At 44.3% G+C, this 16,547-nt stretch overlaps 1 protein-coding gene across 2 annotated transcripts in view; it reads left to right on the top strand.

The window, feature by feature from the left end:
- The window catches only part of LOC115200142 (phosphatidylinositol transfer protein beta isoform), a 40,009-nt gene extending 24,717 nt beyond the window's left edge, over positions 1 to 15,292 (top strand). The window contains exons 8-12 of one of the 2 annotated variants that reach the window (XM_029762921.1): positions 4,008 to 4,085; positions 7,402 to 7,512; positions 7,639 to 7,761; positions 10,392 to 10,470; positions 12,441 to 15,292. In XM_029762921.1, coding sequence (XP_029618781.1) covers positions 4,008 to 4,085; positions 7,402 to 7,512; positions 7,639 to 7,761; positions 10,392 to 10,439 — 360 coding nt within the window. In that variant the 3' untranslated portion in view covers positions 10,440 to 10,470; positions 12,441 to 15,292. The remainder of the gene's footprint in view (positions 1 to 4,007; positions 4,086 to 7,401; positions 7,513 to 7,638; positions 7,762 to 10,391; positions 10,471 to 12,440) is intronic. The other variant, XM_029762920.1, reaches the window with a different exon arrangement.
- The last annotated feature ends 1,255 nt before the right edge of the window (positions 15,293 to 16,547 follow it).

The raw sequence follows: 16,547 nt of genomic DNA, 5'->3' as shown, positions 1-16,547 counted from the left end.
ATCCCAACATTTTTGGGACAGTTATTGATGATTATTATTATTATTATTATTATTATTTATTTTTAGAATAATAAAGTTCTAAATATGCTTTCAGTGGCGCCTGACCCTAGGGTGGCAACACATACATTCTAAGTTTCTCCATTCTGTTTGCTTTATATAGTAGGGCTTGATGATATGGGCAAAAAATCTAGGCCTATTGCGATTTAGATCACATTTCCCAGTGGACCCTAATTAGATGTTACATGTAATAAGAGTTTTCGTTATCAATTAAATTCAAAGGGCTTTATTGGCATGTTTACATTGACAAAGCAAGTGAAAATATAAAGGTAAAAATAAAGGTGAAATAATCAATCAAAAATGAACAGTAAACATTACACTCACAAGTTTCAAAGGACACTTCAAATGTCATTATGTCTATATAGTATTGTAAAGATGTGCAAATAGTTAAAGTACAAAAAGGAAAATAAATAAACACATGGATTATATGTACAATGGTGTTTGTTCTTCACTGGTTGCCCTTTTCTTTTGGCAACAGGTCACAAATCCTGCTGCTGTGATGGCACACTGGTATTTCACCCAATAGATATGGGAGTTTATCAAAATTGGGTTTGTTTTGAAATTCTTTGTGGGTGTGTGTAATCTGAGGGAAATACGTGTCTCTAATAGTCATACATTTGGCAGGAGGTTAGGAAGTGCAGCTCAGTTTCCACCTTTTTGTGGGCAGTGTGCACATAGCCTGTCTTCTCTTGAGAGCCAGGCTTTGTTAGCTAGCTACGTTTGCTCCGACTGAGTACATATAGGATCAAAGATCCGAGTCAGTAAAAAGAGTTGAACTTCCCATCACTAAAAGCAACAACTTGCTCTCCTTGAGTGACAGGGGGCAGGGCTTGGTGTCGGAGGCGCATGGGGAAGCAGCATGCAGGAAGAGAGGGATGACTCAAGTAGCAAACGGAGTAAACTATAAAAATGTACATGACACTCGCGGGAGTGGCGTATCACATTTAACAAACCATATGTTGAAATACCGCTGTAGAAGGTAAACTGAAAACCCAAACCGTTCCGTGCATCAAATATACCTGTATATAGTAAAATACGGTATTCCGCCCAGCACTGCCTACCAGGTAAGGAAACTATGGTGCAGAGTTTCTTCTACTCTGCATGTTCTGAAACCCCTCAATTCACTATGGCGTTGGAAGCTTTGCAATTATAATTAATATGGAGAAGTTTCTTCCTTTCAAATCCAAAAGGTTCCTTGTACCAATGGTGATAGTTCATTGCTATTATTTGGCATGGCATTGCCTCATTTCATGGAGTCTGTTGGTAAGTGAAGTGCATGCGGTTATTTGCCTGAGTAGCAGCAGTGTGTTTGCGGTAGGTGTCTAACGAGGCGGATGTGTTTGCCTTGCTGGAGGAGTGTTGTGTCTGAGGGCCCTATCAGCTCTGTGCCTCAGGCATGACTGCAAGACCTGGGCCCCCAAGGGACCACAGATGAGTTTGTTAGTGTAATTAAGGCTCACAGCGCTCCATTCTCTGGTCAATGACACACACACACACACACACCCCTTCAGTGAGCAGCAGCTCCTCTTCCTCGGCCCAGGCACATCGATTCACAGACTCATTAAAGCAGCACAGTATATTGTTATAGTGAAGGAGCTTTCAGCATTAAAACGGCCTAATGAATAAGTGTGTTTGTGTTTCTCCCGTTTTTTGCTCGTTTGGCTCCCTCCTGTCGGCTGATAGCCCTGAAAAGCAACTTTTAGCTGCGGGCGCATCATGATTTATTTAAAATTGCTGGGCCCTTGAGCTGTTGGTAATTTATTTGAAAGGCGTTTTGTTTATTTGTTTTGTAATTTTTTTCCACACCAGTTGACTTTGCACTTCTCTCTCTGAGCTCTTTATAGTGAATAATGCAACCAGAAGAGAGTAAGACCATTAGATGTGTGTGTGTGTGTGTGTTGCACGGTATACCGAAACGAGAAGATGAAAAACGGTTCGATACTAGAATTTGTTACTTTCGATACTTCTGTCAAATGTGTCTCACGGATCAAGTCTGCATCAGCGCAGCCGATGTCCCCCCCATGGTGCGCACCATGCCTGCTCCGCAAACACAATGCTAGCCTGCACTGGGAGTCTGGGCTGCATCATGTTACGCTCTTCACTCATACTGCGCAGAAGTTAATACACTTGAATAATGCAACATGGCATGTTGAAGCGTTTCATTACTGTTCGCAAAACAATGTCTATACAGGCTAGAACACTTTACAATGCAATAAGATACTGTTAGCTTCCAGTTTTTTAGGCTAACATTCCTTGCTAGCTTACCGCTGAAACTAACATCAATTCACTACCCTAGTACTTTCTTGGTGAAATATTCTGATTTCAAAGCTGATTGCCACCAAAAACGTATTCACTCCCTCACGTCTCTCCCTCAGCCGAAAACGTATAGCCTCCGCTAACTTGGGGTTCCGACAGGCCGCACCACTCTTAGCTCGTACATATAGTTATCGCTGGTTAAAAAGAGTCACACTTTTAAAGAAGAAGCTACCACTATGCAGATGTTGATCAGTAAAATAAAATGAAGTCCCTCATGGAACGGAAACATATTGTTTGTCATCTGTAGCTCCACGAAATCAGCCAAAACAAGCTCAATAACTCAATGCATGCACACACTCCTATTGAATATGCATTCACCTGTACTGTCAATAGGCCTAGGGTACATCTCTATTGATAAACTGGATAAATCTAGATGTACCATTCAAATAAATGATTGGTAAAAACAGTCAACTTGGTTAATTTAAAGAAAAACTCCACCCAAGATTTCATGATATGTATCTTTCACAATAGAGAAATCTGGCCACTATAATGCGTTTTGCATCAATATGCATCATATCTTAAACTTGATTACTGATGTGCAAAACATGACATGTCAACAATGTACTAATGAAACAAATACCAAAATTATGTTTTTTGGGTAGAGTTTTCCTTTTAATATGGCTGTCTGAAAAAGTCTGACATAAAACATTTCAAATAATATTGAACTCAAACGATTGAACTGAGAGGTAGCTGAGTTCCTGTCTGCATCAAGTGCCATTCTGCAGCATTAGCTAATATGCCTAGTTTTTGTGCCGTGGAATCGTTTTATTGAGTATTGGGATGTTATTGAGTATCGTGGTACTAAACCTGGTATCAGTATCGAAGTCAAGATTCTGGTATCGTAACAACACGTGTGTGTGTGTGTGTGTGTGTGTGTTCTGCTTGTGCATTATGCTACTGGAGTGTGTGAATCTACTCTCCTGCTGCACTAGTGAGTTAGTTAGAACTGTATGTTTGGCTGTGGTAGTGAATCGGTTTAGTGCTTGTGTTTTGGTGAAGTAGTGCAACTGTGCCCCCAGCATCATGATACACATTGTGTCACAAAGACGTGAGTAGGATAGCCCTGTGCCTAGGAGCAGTCTCTCCTCAGCCTGGCCCTGATTTGAAGGAGGAGTCAGACAAGGGCCACTAGGTCATCTGCTGTCGGCAGGCAGCTGCCCTACATGCAATCATGCGTACACACTCACGCACACTGGTATCAGCCAGCGTCCTCCTGCCATCTGTAATCTCAGCACAGCCATTTGCTGGTGGCATCAACAACTTCCAACCTGACAGTCTCCCCATCCCTTACGCCAGACCCTACCCAGCTCAGCCCAGACAGGGTGCAGGTCATGAACTGGGCAGGGCACAGGGCTGGGCTTTGGTGTTGCATCCAGGGGCCAGAACAAAGAGGCTGCCAGGCATAGTTGTGGGGGGCAAACCTAGCCTGGGAAACTACCATGGCAGGGCCTCCCCTTGCCCCTTTGCCCAGAGGGCGGTCAGCATTAGTGCAGGGCCAGTGCTCACAGACACCCAACAGACACATGGGCTAGAGGGGTTAAAGGGCCCTCTATCACTAATGTTGAATGCAGATGTGTTGGAATTGTTTGTTTTGTTCTGATTTATTAGTCTTAACTGTTATCCTTCTCTTCCAGGACTACAAGGCAGAGGAGGATCCGTCTCTGTTCAAGTCAGCTAAGACTGGTAGAGGGCCCCTGGGACCTAATTGGAAGGTACACCTCTCTCACTGAAACACTCTGGGTTAGAGGGGAAAGAGCCACGGGTTGGATCCTAAATTAATTTCCAGTCGTTTCGTTCTGAACAGAAACATAATTGTGTTCTGTTCCACTGTTCTAATCAGCAAAATAAAGTTCAGAACGTTATTAACCATGTCCCATGCTTTTAAAATAATCTGTCTCACTATCATTCCCGGTTCTGACTGTTCATCAAAAAAAAGGTTTTCAGGTTTTCCTCCAATAAATAGTCCGGTTTTCGGTTCTGTTCCCTGAACCGGCTTCAACCCTTAAATGTAACACTTTTAAATAATTTTACCAAAATGAATATGGATTTTTTTTGGGGTGGTATACTCGTGGCACAATACATTCATGGCCAGTTTATTAGGTGCCCCCATCTAGTACCGGGTCGGACCCCCTTTGCCTTCAGAACAGCCTAAATTCTTGGGGGCACGGATTCTACAAGGTGTGGCGTTCAAATGTTGATCTATTGGTATCAAGGGATCTAACGTGTGCCAGGAAAACATTCCTCACACCATTACACCACTGCTACCAGCCTGTACCGTTGACACCAGGCAGGATGGGGCTATGGACTCATGTTGCTTACGCCAAATTCTGACTCTGCCACCAGCATGACAGAACAGGAACCGGGATTCATTGGACCAGGTGATGTTTTTCTACTCCTCAATTGTCCAGTGTTGGTGATCACGTGCCCACTGGAGCCGCTTCTTCTTGTTTTTAGCTGATAGAAGTGGAACCTGGTGTGGTCGTCTGCTGCAATAACCCATCCGTGACAAGGACCGACGAGTTGTGCGTTCTGAGATGCTGTTCTGCTCACCACTGTTGTACTGCACCGTTGTCTGTTTGTGGGCCTCCTGTTAGCTTGCATGATTCTTGCCTTTCTCATCAACCAGCTGTTTTCACCCACAGGACTGCTGCTGACTGGATGTTTTTTCTTTCACACCATTCTCTGTAAACACTAGACACTGTTGTGCGTGAAAAGCCCAGGAGCCCGGCTGTTTCTGAGCTACTGGAACCGGCACCGACGATCATACCATGTTCAAATCCACTAAGGTCACTTGTTTTGCCCATTCTAACGTTCAATCGAACAGTAACTCAAAGCCTCAATGCCTGTCTGCCTCCTTTATATATAGCATCCGACGTGACTCACTGGCTTTAGGAGCAAATCATTTTCACAAACGGGGTAATAAATTGGCCACGGAGTGTATGGCTAGTATTGGACAAGCGTGTGTGTGTGTGTGTGTGTGTGTGTGTGTGTGTGTGTGAGACAGAAGGAGTCCCTCAGACGGGGCGGAGAAGAGGGAGGGCTGAGCGGCAGAGCTGTAGGCTGCAGTTTGATGAAGACAAATCACCGCTCTCCTGCTCTAATTGGACCTAATAGAAATCACAAGGGATCAGGTCAGATTAGGCCCTCCTGTCTCAGCCCTGCCCACATCCTCATACCTTCTCTTTTAAGCCAGCCAGGAGAGGGTGTGTATGTACGGGGCTGTCTTCTCCGGGGTTTGTGTGTGGTATCTTAGTTTGAGCTAGGAACAGTTCAGTAAAATGAGTCTGGGAGGTATTTGTTTGTAAAAAGTGAGAGGCAATGAAAACGGCTCATCCAGAGACACTAGTGGTCTCGTCCCTAACCCCTCATCTACAGCCGTACAAACAGGCCCGGGATCACTCTGTTTAATGGCAGACAAGTTAGAATCTCCACCCAGCAAAAGAGCCCTCAGAGTTCACCGTATGAAAGTTTCCCTGTACTGTGACGACGCACAGATTAAAGACTGCTGAACAGCTTTATGAAGTCTGAATAAATAATATAAACTTTTTATTATGGGTTTTTAATTAGATAATTTTCCCCCAGCCTTGGACATGGAAACACTTATTTTGGGGAAAGAAATTAGAAGGGAAAAAAAATCATAGCTAAAGTAACATAAGAGAAAACAACTGGTGCCAGCTTCTCAGAGCAGTAAAAGTCTATCACTGCATGCACACCTATCGTCACACTTTGTATTTCTGAAATCTCCCGCTCCTTTGAGCAGGGCGACAAGAGACGGTGTGAAGAAATGTCACCGTAAGTGTTTTGATGTGGGATCCGTTTTATCCGAAGTTCTTTTAGCAGTGACAACTTTAGCTAAACCCTATGCGTATGTGGAATGTTTTTCATTCCCTCCCTCTCCTTCCTTCCCCTCTCTCTCTCCCTCTCCTCTTCATTCCCCCCTCCCTCCCTCTCCTTCCTTCCCCTCTCTCTCTCCCTCTCCTCTTCATTCCCCCCTCCCTCCCTCTCCTTCCTTCCCCTCTCTCTCTCCCTCTCCTCTTCATTCCCCCCTCCCTCCCTCTCCTTCCTTCCCCTCTCTCTCTCCCTCTCCTCTTCATTCCCCCCCTCCCTCCCTCTCCTTCCTTCCCCTCTCTCTCTCCCTCTCCTCTTCATTCCCCCCTCCCTCCCTCTCCTTCCTTCCCCTCTCTCCCTCTCCTCTTCATTCCCCTCTCTCTCTCCCTCTCCTCTTCCTTCCCCTCTCTCTCTCCCTCTCCTCTTCCTTCCCCTCTCTCTCTCCCTCTCCTCTTCCTTCCGTGATGGGAGCATCAAACAGTGATGGGATGTGGGTGATTGCGGCAGTTCTGAGGCATTTCTCCCTGTGTGCAGCACTAGAATGAAGTGATTAATTAAACAGGTGTTCTGGGGTGGTGTGTTCTGGGATGGTGTGTTCTGGGGGCAAGCAGGTCCTGGGTGTTAATATTGGAACCGGCTTTGTGCCGAGACTCTCTTATCGCTGCGTGATGCGATAACGGCGTCCCAGCCACAAAAGGCCTGCCTGTACGGGAACAGTGTCACTGTCAGGGTGGAGCGAGAGAAATGGTCCCTTCATCTGGAGTTTATCCACTTTGCTCTCTCGCCCTCCTCATCGCTCTCTCCTCTTCCTCTCAGGGAGACAGAGTACAAGCTACAGATGGATTTAAAACTGTTTTGTAGATGAGAGGACTTTTATCCATCTACTGCATATTCTCATATCGATAATTATTTTAGCAGGCTTCGTTTCCAAAGCATTATGTATTAATGACATTTTAGTGGTTGGAATACTGCTGTGATTGGTCTAAACCGATAAAAAAAAATTCTCAAATCACATTCTGCTTTCTTCTCATTGAGAGTTCCATTATTGGAAAGTTTGCATAAACTTTGCCTATTTGCATATTCACAGTTTTGTAATATCATGTGTCAGCGTAAATGATTTAGTGATGGATGATTGAGTGTGTCTTCCTGCTGTACAGTGTTTGCTCAGTGTCTGTTCTCCTGTTATGTTGCTACTAACAGAAGGAGCTGGTTAGTAAGGCTGACTGCCCGAGGATGTGTGCCTACAAACTGGTCACGGTCAAGTTCAAGTGGTGGGGCCTGCAGAACAAGGTGGAGAGCTTTATTCACAAGGTAAGGATGTTGTTTTCTTCGTCCCATCCTTTTATTCTTTCACTATCTGACACATTCTTCCCTTTTCCTTGTAATCTTGCTTTCTTTCCCTTTAAATGCCTCTTTACATGTCCTTCTTTCCTCCAGCAAGAGAAGCGTATCTTCACTAACTTCCATCGCCAGCTGTTCTGTTGGATCGACAAGTGGGTGGAGCTGACTATGGAAGACATCAGGCGGATGGAGGCGGAGACACAAAAGGAGCTGGAGGAGGTATGTAGAGGAACATGTGTATATATGACTACCAACAGGAGGAGCGTTCAATACTTACCAGGGCATACAACGCTCAAAACCTTTTAGAGCGAGTGTGCCGTTTTAGGCATCATCTCTTTAGCATTGTCATGGTGGCAGATCCCAGCATACTGTGCAGTGTGGGAGTGGTGTTTGCCTTCAATAAATGCACTGGTTTTCCCGAAATCCCAGTTGGAAGATTCACGGAATAAGCAGGAAATCTGGAATCCTTCAACCAGGGTTTCTGGAAAACCAGGGAATTTATTGAATGTTCCTGGAATTTTGCAACCTTGGTCTTGACCATGGTTGGGTAGCAGGCTGTCTTGGTCTGTCTGTGGTGTCATCCCTCTGAGAGAGACAGAGGAGTGATGTTTGGAAGCTTATTAGAATAGTCATCAGATATCTCCCAGTTGGACCTCTGGGAGTGATGCTGGTTGGCCTCTTCTTCATTCGTGGTTTTTAGTGGTGCTGAAACCCACAACATTCACTCTTAATTCTTATCTCTCCCTAGATGCTTTTTCCCCAGTCAAATTCTGATTATTATTCTTACACCCTGTTTATCTATTTCAATATGTCAAATCAATGATCCCCTCGCTTACACTGCTGTAAATAAATCAGCTTTTCATGTTTTTATGACAAACTAAAACCATGTATGATCTTTATGATGCCATTTTCCCCCATCTTACAGTGCATTCGTAAGTATTCAGACCCCTTCCCTCTTTCAACATTTTGTTACGTTACAGACTTATTCTAAAAGAGATTGCATTTGTTTTTCCTCATAAATCTTCACACAATACCCCATAATGACAAAACGGAACAGGTTTTTAGACATTTCTGCAAATGTATTAAAAAGAAAAAACTTATTTGCATAAGTATTCAGACCCTTTGCTATGAGACTCGAAATTGAGCTCAGGTGCATCCTGTTTCCATTGATCATCCTTGAGATGTTTCTACAACTTGATTGGAGTCCACCTGTGGTAAATTCAATTGATTGGACATGATTTGGAAAGGCACACACCTGTCTATATAAGGTCCCACAGTTGACAGCGCAGAGCAAAAACCAAGCCATGAGGTCGAAGGAATTGTCCCTAGCCCCCCGAGACAGGATTGTGTCGAGGCACAGAGTTTGCCAAAAGCCACCTAAAGGACTCTCAGACCATGAGAAACGTGATTCTCTGGTCTGATGAAACAAAGATTGAACTCTTAAGGCCTGAATGCCAAGTGAAGCATGGTGGTGGTGGCAGCATGCTGTGGGGGTGTTTTTCAACGGCATGGACTGGGAAACTAGTCAGGATTGAGGGAAAGATGACCAGAGCAAAGTACAGCGAGATCCTTGATGAAAACCTGCTCAGGACCTCAGACTGGGGTGAAGGTTCACCTTCCAACAGGACAACAACCCTAAGCACACAACCAAGACAACGCAGGAGCTTGTAGCGTCATACTCAAGGCTGTAATCGCTGTCAAAGGTGCTTCAACAAAGTACTGTAAAGGATCTGGATACTTATGTAAATGTGACATTTTAGTTTTGATACAATGGCAAAAATTTCTGAACCTGTTTTTGCTTTCTTATTATGTGTGTAGATGGAGGGGTAAAGACATTTATTTTAATCAATTTTAGAATAAGGCTGTAACGTATCAAAATGTGGAAAAAGTCAAAAGGTCTGAATACTTTCTGAATGCACTGTATGTCACATTTATGAATTCATTTGCTGCTTGTCATAATATTGCAAAAGTTACATGACTGTTTTCGCTCTTTCCTGATTCATTTAATGACCATATTTTCTTTACATGTGCAGTCAAAAATGTGATTTTCCTGTGTTTATTTTATATATATATATATATATATATATATATATATATATTTCCACACTGAGACCAATAAGAAAGCGTTCCAAATATCTGCAAATAACTGTTTTCCCATTTCAACTCAGACCACTCAGCAGCCCTAGCAAAATTCTAGCTTAAGAAATTGAACTTTGCTAATAATTTTTTTGTTGTTGTTGACACTTTCAATAGAAAATCACAGTAAGGTACATAATTGTTACACAGAAATTATTTGATATTGGCATAAAAATCGCTGCATTGGACCTTTAATGAATGTTGATTACAAACATGTCTTCTTGTGTACCTGCCCCCTACTGATACCCCTTTTTTACCATGTACAAACACTGTGTACAAACACTGCTGGCCCAAAGATATGGTTCTGGAATTCAATATTCCTGTCATTTGCTGCCCCCTTCTCCTTCCTGTCTGTCTGTAATTTTCCCTGTTAACCCCCCTCCAAGAGTTCCCACACATTGTTTATTCTGGAAAAACTGTGAAATGTGTTATTTTCAAACACATTTTCTGTCTCAACTGTGATGAGAAATAATGGTGATTTTTAAATATAGCCTACCACTCCCTTTTGGAACCGGCATGGTGTTGGTCCATTTTGAGTGTTTATTAGATCATATAAATATTACCAATTTAAACTATACTTTCATCCATTCAAGTCATTAAAAAGTCGTAGACATTAGACATGTAACTTGTGTGGGAACCTGCTCCTCCCTTCCCTTCCCCCCAATCTCAAACTCTGCTCTGACAGGCCTCCCTGATTCTGATTTTACATCTAGATGCGTAGAAAGGGCTCTGTGCGAGGCACGAAGGCTTCAGACGAGTAGCTGCCCCAGGTGTAGGTCTGAGGGAGACTGTGTAAGTGCAACTGGTGGAGGAGTTGAACCGACAGCAGCCATGTTAGTTCCTCCTCCACCAACTCTCATGGATTCCTTGTCTGTCTTCTCCCACTGGGTTATCTTTGTATTGCTGCATGGCTACACTGCTTTCACTCCTTATACAGTGGTGTTAGAGCATAACAAGGTTTTATTGGCCACCGTTTGTGTGAGTGTGTATGTATGCGTGTTCTACTCACGTGAACTTCCATAACTCTGACTGTATTAGTTAATCAATAACACCAGATCTCAGAGAAATATGAAGCATTTGCCAGATCGTTAAGTGTATTGCTGACATGGCGAAAAGCTCTCTGCCTTGGACAGTGTGTAAGTGCCTACTCAATCTCCCCATGTGAGGGCAGACATCTGTGCAGCCTGTTCTCAGAACCAAGGCAAGAGAGCAGGTTTTAAACAGGCTTTGGCAGCCAGTCAAAGCCATACAAAAAAAAGTCAGCACTGGTTTCTGGCCTTGTATCTGTAGTCCAAAAAACGCCGTAAAGAATATGGAGAACGAACACAAAAAAAACTGCTTATTCTGGCACACTCATTTGTCTGTGTAGTACATTCTCAGTAAGGCCTTACTACTGGCTCCTTCTCAGCCCCACTCGAAATATCAATGTGAGCGCTTTTGGCCGTACATGGCGAAAAAATAGAGGAATCTGGGCCGGACTGGCCAAAGTTGGCCAGGCTCGAGCATTCCTGGCCTGGCACCAATTCTGAGCATTTGGAGCTCTGTTTCTTCCTCTACATCTCGCCCAGTCCTGCATGTGTTTCCCATTTTCCCCTGGAGTAAGTAAACGGGCGGGTGCCATCAAAGAGGCCCTCGGCATGGAGGAGTGCTTAGCCTGGGCCGCAGAGCTGAGGGGTCGCCAGGGTCACACTTTGCCAGTACTGTAAGGCTCCAGAGGACAGCACCCATATGTAGGAGTGGAATACCATTATAACGACTAGCATAGAGTTTCTACTCTTTACCAGTTCCACAACAAAAGACTCCCAGCTCCTGTTGATGATCCAGCTCAATTGCTGAGAAGCTTTTTAGGTTATATACAGACTTTTTAGGTTATATACAGACCTTTTAGATTATATACAGACTTTTTAGGTTATATACAGACTTTTGAACATGTGCTTCAGGTGAACGAGGCTCAAGCAAAGGTTGTGTAGTAATAGTGTATCAGGATCTTAGACCAAAAGTGTTGTGGTTGGACTACACTGTGTGAGTGAAACACCATGGTTTGGAGATGATGCACTAACAGGCCTGTCTGTCTGCTTGTGGGCTAACACGGGGTGGCTGGTGGCGGGAGACGGGAGGTGCTGGGGATGGAGGGTGGGGGAGAAAAACCCTTCAACATGGCTTCCTTTGCCTCATTAACATACAAATGGAATTCTGCAGTTGAAAAGGAGCCTGTGCTGTGATTGAGAAAGAGGGAGGGAGGGAAGAAAGGATGGAGAAGTGGTAGGTAGAATCCTCATGCACATTTCATCATATGTCTAGTCCTCTGTTTAGGGCCAGTGTGTGGTTTGACTGTTCCATTAAGGTATTCTGCTATCAGATTCAGCCACTAATTGACTTTCTAAAGCCTTACGGTGTGAGGACCTAAAACAATGACTTGATCTACCTACAAGACAAACAAGGGCTTGATACAAACCATTTTAGAGATGTTCTCCTGGAGAAAAAAACAGTTTTCAGTTTGCAAAGGGAAACGTGTACATTTTTCAGAGATATTCTTAATGCAGACTAAGGAGCTTAATGTTTGTCAGTGAACAGAATGATGGGCGTTCTCAGCCACATCCATCCCAATTTCTCACAGTTACAAACACCCTTTCTCCTTGCAAAATTCCACTTGTTGACGCATGCTCTCACAGAACCTGCCTCCACTTGTTTGGGCTCTGTAGAGATGTAATAGATGTCTGTTTATTTCTTCCCATTCCCCACTCCCATTTCCTCCGCCTCAGCTTCGCAAACACGGTAATGTACGGGGAACCAGTGCTGCCGATGCTGAATGAGACGGAGGAGGGTTTTGAACAACGACAGCGATGAAGACTGAAGGTGGTGATGATGAAGAATGCGAAGCGGGCTCCCTGCGTTCCACCTTTACCTTACTGATTCAGGATGTGGAGGATGAGGGCTCTGCTCCACTTGATCAATAGACCAGCACCCTGACCTGCCGGCACCCAATCATAGACATTCTATCCACAGAATAATTAATTTGTTGAAAGTGACACGATCCTAGCTGATAAAGCTCCAGTTCATTTTTATCTCCTAGGCTAAAAACGATATCAAGCAACAATGCCCTCCGTAAAGCCAGCTACCACCTCCATGTTGTTGAAAGACTAGTCCCTATATCTTCTCTTGATAGATGGTTAGAGGTCTGCTTGGTTGTTGATATAGAGATGAATATTTTTTAAGCATTTAATTGGCCTGATTGCATTATGGCAGATGTTGGTCTAAGTAGTTTGCGATTCTAGTCAAAGAGGATCGTTCCTCAGTGGCCTGTTGCCTTTGCCAGTTTTAGTTTTCCTTTGTATTTGTGAATATTTCCTCCAGATCATTCCTTTCAAGACAATGTCCTTTCTCTCCTCAGTCCTCTTCTAGCTGTTCATAACTCTGTGGTTTTCTGTTAGCTGGCGAGAGAGAGCCTGTCAGTTTTTTTTTTTTTTCCATTTACATGTCCCTTCCTGCCATGGCATTCATTAAGAGATTACTGACACCCTTGGCGCCTGTGCCTATCCTAATCTCTCCCCCTCTCTCTGCACTGCTTCTTATTAACGCCAACAATCTTGTCCACACAGGTATTTCACTCTCACTCCAATGCAAATGAACACAAACACACACTCGTGCAAACATGCACACGCAAACACAAGCACGCACACACTCTCACAGGTGTGAATGCCTTTGCGGTGACTGATCTGGCCTGAGCTCACGCTGGGCAGATCTGTGCAGGCTCCTTCAACTGAAGGGAAGTGTCTGTTGTTGGAGTGTTGGGTGCTCTCACTGTTTTTCCCACACTCCCCATACTCACGCTGCTCCTCCCTAGCGGATGGCCCCAGAGAGAAACCGCACTGAAAAACAGTCACAGATGGTGCTACACACCTCCAGTCTCTGTCACGCCCTGCTCACACCACCCTGCTCCCCACCACACCACCAGTAGCCTGCCTGCCTTATTCCTGTGGTTCTCTGGGATGGAATTCTACTGCTTGTCGTATCCTGCTGAGCATGGGCAGCAGGTAGACAGACACCCAGCACCACCCTAACCCACACCAGGCCACTACCCCGGCCCATACCAGGCCTCTCCTGACTGGGCCTGTTTACAGAGCGAGCAGCTTCACTCTCTACTCAGCCCTTCCCACTCAGCACCACGCTGTGCCTTACTAAACCACCATGCCTTTCCTTCTGGCTCCACACTGGCACCAGTTGGTCTTTTAGGCTTTACTACTAGGACACTGCTCAGCAGGGTATTCATCCATCGTAGAGAGGGGGTTAGGCTTTACTACTAGGACACTGCTCAGCAGGGTATTCATCCATCGTAGAGAGGGGGTTAGGCTTTACTACTAGGACACTGCTCAGCAGGGTATTCATCCATCGTAGAGAGGGGGTTAGGCTTTACTACTAGGACACTGCTCAGCAGGGTATTCATCCATCGTAGAGAGGGGGTTAGATTAGGCTTGATCGGTTTGCAATGACTTTATGACCTCTAGTTTAACTGAACCTCACTATGTTCTCAAGGTCCTTTTACATATGGCACTAATGTACTGTATGTTTGTTCTGTTGGGCTGTGGTGGGGTGATTACTCCCTGCAGTGGTACTGTACTGATGTAGACATGACTCCCCAGCAGCAAGCCAGTCAGACAGTGCCATGCTAAAGCCTGAATGCTGCTCTGTGTGTTTAAGCACATAAGTGCCTTCATGTTAGTGTGTGTATGTCGGCGTGCTTGTGGGACAATAAATAATCATGTGTATCTTAGCTTGTCATTCAACCTCAGCCGTTCAGCCTCTTTTTATAAACTGACGTGCTTGCTGCCAAGACCGATGGAATATTTTTTCTGAAGAGCTCAGTATTGATATTATATTTTTATATTGTGTAAGCCTCTCAGGGGGATTGTGAGAATCTTCTCAGTTCTGGGTTTAGTGCTCACCCAAAGAGTATGAATGGAACTGGGCGACGTCATTTGTTTACATGCGTTGTTCCACCCTAGCTCAACCCCACACTTCCGAGGGGCAATACTAACTCACCAGCGGATAGACAACTAAGATGGCTGAACTCTCCTGTACCCCGTAACTGAGAGAATATATCATGAGTACCCATGTCAGTCACTGACAGGACATGAAAAGTCAAGGCCATAATGGGACTGATAAAGTCCAGATTTCCCATCAGTTACAGACTTTCTTTGAATGCAAATAGTAAGAGGAGTGTTGAATATGATTCATGCCTTAAGGTCTGTCTACAACCTCTTGTTTGTATTGAATAGTACGCTTATAACTTATGATGCAACCCAGCTTGTGTATCAGAGGACAGTGGTTTACGATTTGTACTGTAGAGACAATGACGTGGGGAAAGGACAGAGTGGAGATAGTCTTTACAAGAAAAACTGTACAGTATGATCATGATTTATTAAATATACTGTTACATTTCTACAAGAATAAAAAAAAATGCTTTTAAATGTTTCGGATCATCTGTTGAAATTCAGGGGACATGGTAGTGAATGTATGACATCATTTTGTTTAGCCTTTTCTGTCTGTTGATTTTTGTGCCACAGAAAGTCTACAGAATGTATTGAATACCTAATAAATTTCAACACAAAATGGACTGCTTTTTTGTGGTTTATTCTGCAATGGTCTGTTGTTGGCTAGTTTGTGTTTGTGTTCATCTCTTTCGTTATTCTACGTGTTGGGGAGCGTTTGTGTGACTCTGAAGCCTAATAAATGGCATTCATTTTGAAGGTACTGGGTCTTGAAACCAAATGGAAGGAAACGGGGAGGAACTACCTGGACAATAAGAAACACATTTTGCTGCGATGTGGAGTAGTGAGTACAACCCTGGTGTGTTCAGTCTGCATAGATAATAGATGGGTAACTGCCTGACTAACAAGGTAGCATCAGTTGATTTGCACCATCTTATTCTGCCACACTGTATGGTTGCTGTGGATTTTCAGGTCAGAGATTATCTATGAGATATAGGCATCTAGCAGTGTTTGTCAATGTTTTACTTATATTTGTGCCTCTATCATACTGTCTTTTTCTCCTTACCCCCATGAGGTACATGTGAAGGCTCTGATGTTGGACATATGGATGACATGGTAAATATACAATGCCATTCCTGGACTGGTTTTGAATGGAGAAAATAAAAACATGTCAAAGACAGCTGTGGAAATGTTCACTGTTCTAAGTCTAAATGACTATTTTCTCTCCTCTTGAAGAAGTTGGCTCACACACCTCTGTAGTCACATCTAGTTCATTCATACACTTTAACACTCCCAAGGAGGTGTATTTGTGACTCCAGACCGCCACATCCATCTCCTGGAGGTCAGTAGTGCTGCAGCCACAAGAGTCGGTGCTGGAGAGCAGGAAGAGCACACAGTCTGCCGGGAGAGATATTCACTTTTTTATTCTTGTTTGTGGAGAATGGTCACATGTGGATGGAAAAAAGTCATATCTGTACCAAAACAGGCAAATAATACAGTTTCTGAAAGGGGACATGGGCAGAGTCGACCACACTTTAAGGCAGCTCACACCCAAGCAAACACAGGAATGGACCAGGGATTGATGCCTGTTAAGGGCTATGGACCAGGTGCCTGTTAGGGGCTATGGACCAGGTGTATGTTAGGGGCTATGGATCAGGTGCCTGTTAGGGGCTATGGACCAGGTGCCTGTTAGGGGCTATTAATGCCTGTTAGGGGCTATGGACCAGGTGCCTGTTAGGGGCTATGGATCAGGTGTCTGTTAGGGGCTATGGACCAGGTGTCTGTTAGGGGCTATGGATCAGGTGCCTGTTAGGGGCTATGGACCAGGTGCCTGTTAGGGGCTATGGACCAGGTACCTGTTAGGGGCTATGGACCAGGTGT

This window comes from Salmo trutta, chromosome 9, assembly GCF_901001165.1.
Source record: "Salmo trutta chromosome 9, fSalTru1.1, whole genome shotgun sequence".
NCBI lineage: Eukaryota > Metazoa > Chordata > Actinopteri > Salmoniformes > Salmonidae > Salmo > Salmo trutta.
This window is presented reverse-complemented; position numbering and strand designations above follow the sequence as displayed.